Source organism: Astatotilapia calliptera, chromosome 14 (genome assembly GCF_900246225.1).
Source record: "Astatotilapia calliptera chromosome 14, fAstCal1.2, whole genome shotgun sequence".
Classification (NCBI taxonomy): Eukaryota; Metazoa; Chordata; class Actinopteri; order Cichliformes; family Cichlidae; genus Astatotilapia; species Astatotilapia calliptera.
In genome coordinates, this window is record NC_039315.1 from 9691829 (window position 1) to 9696043 (window position 4215).

Sequence of the window (4215 nt, forward strand, 5' to 3'; positions counted from 1 at the left end):
CCCTCGTTATTTCCCAGTGTATTTAAGCCCTGTGTTTCTCTGTGTCAGTGTCGCGATCTCCCTCATGCTCCCTGTGTCTCCCTGCGTGTGTTTTGTTAGATTCTTCTCAGTTTAGGTTTTGTAGACGTTCTTTGTTCAGCAATTAAAGCTGCCATTTTGATTTCTAACCTGTTTCTAGTGAGTTTGCGTTTGGGTCCATTTCCTCCCTGCACACTGCCGGATCATGACAGATATATGTTTAAATCAGTCTGAGTTATGTAGCACACTTCACATAAACAATGTACTGAATATAAATAGACACTATGATAACTGGAGTGTGCAGAGTTTCCGTGAGCAGTTTCCTGCATCTTGACTCATGTGTGTGGAGTGTTCATAGCATCAGCATCATGTTTTTGTTTATTTGTTCTGTTGGGTTGAAAAATAAATAAACTTATGATCATACTCATGGATCACCATGGCACATATCATCAGCCATATGATTTATTTATGCACATGAAAAAAGTGAGTGTGAATGTGTCTGACGTCACAGTGTCTTTGTGCACTGCAGCCTTGAAGAGCGTGTGGAGAAGGCCAGCCCACATCAGCAGCACTTAAGATATGCTCTGGTGAATGGCTTTCCCCCACCCCTTGCTGACACAAAATGTTTATTCTTTAGCTTGCCCTGTTCGACAGCAGCCTGTGCTCCAGACCATAGATTTAATTGAGGTGGATAATTGTTAAAAGTAATCTGCATTAAGCTTAGGGTTGCTCAAATTCAGTACAATGACATATGAGATGAAGTAAAATAGCCAAATATTTAATGGAATTATATATTTAAATTGTTGTATTATCATTATTATTATTAGTAGTAGTAGTAGTAGTAGTAGTTATAACAATAATACTAATAATAATAGATATTAAAATGGAAAAAGATGATTGATAATATACAATGTATATGAAAGTATAAAAGTTCATATTCTATGAAAATAAAGTTTTTATTTGATTTTTGTGAAAACAGTCACACAACGAGAAAAACGTGTAATTGGAAGTTTCCATTTACTTTTTATGCAAAAGAATATAATGACAAGCAATAACTAAAAAATAAAGTAATAACCTAGATTCTTTCAAAAAGCACTACAATATCTGTCATCAGAAAACTTAATCAGCATTTTTTTAAAGACTCGACAGAGTGACTGAATTAATGTCAGACAGCAGGATAAATACGGGAAAATAAAACAATTAAAATGTTTCAGCATGTTACATCAGATTCTTTTGAAAGAGTGCATTAAGATGAAAACATCCTATTCTTTAAAAAGTTCAACACCTTTTCTTGAATTTCCTTTGTTTTCAAACCGTAGATGATTGGATTCAGTGTTGGGGGGAAAATTAAAGTTGACAAACCCATAAATCTTCTGAAATGGGGTGAAACATTATTTAGTCTATATGATATGATGGTGAAAAGACCAAGACACTCCAACAAGAGAAAAACAATCAGATGTGTAGCACATGTCTGCAGAGCTTTGGCTTTTGTATCTGATCGTTTAGATCTAAAGCAAGTTATGAGGATGCGGAGATATGTGTAGAAAACAATTCCATTAGCCACCAATTGTGAAAAAGCACTTATAAAAAGGCCATAGATGTTGTTAATAGTTGTGTCAGCACAGACCAAAGTCAACAGAGATGCATTATCACAATAGGGGTTTGTCATTTCAGATCGACAACGAGGCAAGCGCAAAAGTAAGAAAAAAAGCACAGCAATTAAAACTAAACAACTCATCCATACAATGGTGATTATTCTCATGATATGGGCATTAGTCATCACAGTACTGTACTGCAGTGGGTAACATATGGCAATGTATCTATCATATGCCATTGCACTCAGATTGAACACAGTGCCTGCTGCATAGATATGGATAAAGAAAGCTTGAGCAACGCAAGCTGAGTATTGCATTATCCCACTGTTTCTCAGTATTTCTTTGATGAGCTGTGGAAAGAGAGCTGATGACCCTATAAGGTCATTAATAGGAAGATTCAGCAGAATTAGGTACATTGGCTGATGCAGAGATTTATTCAGCACAATGGTGAGGATTAGAGTAAGGTTGCAAAAAAGTATGATCATGTAACTCAGAGTTGCAAAAAGAAATGCAGGAAAAACACTCTCAGAGGAGAGATTAAAGACATTAATCTGTAAAAAAGAGGATGTGTTGTATCGGTTGTTCATTTTGTTGCTTTTTCACACTATAAAATTGAGAAGTCAATCATCGCTTCTTTGCTAATGAGCAAGACAATATTTACGTACCTCAAAGGACATAATAGAAAATATATAAAAAGAAGACATAGGATTAAATGTTACAGTTCAGTTATAATCAACAAACTCTATCCTCCCTCTCCAAAGAACTTCATATACATTTCATGTCATGTAATTTGCACTCTTAAAAAAACAACTTAGAATGTTTTGACCTTAAATTTAAATAACTCATAGAACACACACACACATATATAGGAGTCAATCGCTTCAAAGAAGAAAAAACATTGTACATATACACAACATTGTACATACACACAAAGCACTCATCTTTATCCAGTTATGTCAGTGCTGGCAATGACAACCTAGTAAAAGATTCATAGGGATTAAAGGCTTTATAGATGTGACTCTGAACAGCAGGCAGTTCTCTGGAGTATTAGGTGTTATCTTAAAGTTCATCTTTAGATTCACATGGTCTTAACCACTGCCTCACAAGGGATTTATCAAGGATCAGAAATGTTATATCATGTCATTAATTACCTACACAAACATCAACAACATATCAACAGGTCAGCTTTCATCATTTTATCAGTTTTTCAAGATTATCTGTAAGCACATAGAAACTATTTTTACTAAACTTGACTTACGCATTGCCTATCATCTGGTCTGTATCCAGGAGCGGAGATGAATGGAAAACCACATTCAGTATAAAACTTTATCCTCATTAATGCTCCAGTTTTCCTGGTATTAGTAAGTGACATTCTAAGAGATTTTCTGAGCATCTTTGTGTTCGTATGTCTTGATGGTATCCTGACTTTCTTCAAAAACCCCCAGGAGCACTGTGTCCATGTCCACTCCATCCTGCAGCGATTCCTCGAGAACCGCTTATATGTCAAGGCCAAGAAATTTGTTCCACTCTCCTTCTGTCATTTTTCTGGGTTATATTTTGGCAGGAGGACAGGTGAAGATCGACCTGTAAGTGAAGGGCTCACTTCCACATCACACAAGCACCCACCACACCTCACCTCCACCAAAGTCCTGCCTGTCTTGTCCACTGAAGCCAAAACTGCCTTTGTCTTACTAAAACACCTGTTTTGATCCACCCAGATACCGCAAAACCATTTATCATAGAAGTAGTTGCATCAGACTCTGGAGTCAGGGTTGTTCTCTGTTCCCAGCGTTCTGGACTAATAGGTAAGCTGCAACTTTGTGCATTTTTCTGTCACCTCCTGCAGAGAAAAATTACAGTATGATGTGGCCAACTGGGAGATGTTAGCAGTGAAGTTGGCTCTAGGGAAATGGAAAGAGGGGGCTGAACATCCTTTTAAATGGTAAAATGGTAAATGGCCTGTATTTGTGTAGCGCTTTACTTAGTTACTATGAACCCCAAAGCGATTTAAACTACATTCAGTCATCCACCCATTCACACACACACATTCACACACTGGTGATGGCAAGCTACATTGTAGCCATAGCTGCCCTGGGGCGCACTGGCAGAGGCGAGGCTGCCGGACACTGGCACCACCGGGCCTCTGACCACCACCAGTAGGCAAGTGTGAAGTGTCTTGCCCAAGGACACAATGACAGAGACTGTCGGAGCTGGGGCTCAAAATGCCTTTCCCATAAGCTCGCTCCATGTTACATTGGACCATACGAGATTGAAGCTATCATCAGTCCTGCGGCAGTTACAGTAAGCTGCAGTACATTCCAGTCCTCTGTGCCCACGACTTGTCAAACAACTTTGTTTAGATAAACTTGTAAATCTTATCGCTAAGTCAGTCCCTAGACATGGAGAGGATTTATTGACATCAGCAACTTCCTTCACTCGCTGGTGATGCCTCCTGTGAAGGGCCATAGTCTTCTGCATTGTTTCTTATCCCTCCTCATCTCTGTAATTTCTATTGCCTGGGCCCCTGACTTTTCTACACTTTCATTTATGACAGGGGTGTCCAACTCCAGGCCTCAAGGGGAAGTGTCCTGCAGGTTTTAGA

General features: G+C 38.6%; 1 protein-coding gene across 1 annotated transcript; it reads right to left on the reverse strand.

The window, feature by feature from the left end:
- Nucleotides 1-1264: 1264 nt before the first annotated feature.
- LOC113037004 (olfactory receptor 52R1-like) lies at nt 1265-2200 on the reverse strand. The gene has a single exon (XM_026193696.1). It carries the CDS (start codon nt 2198-2200, stop codon nt 1265-1267), a length of 936 nt encoding a protein of 311 aa, XP_026049481.1.
- Between the last annotated feature and the right edge of the window lie 2015 nt (nt 2201-4215).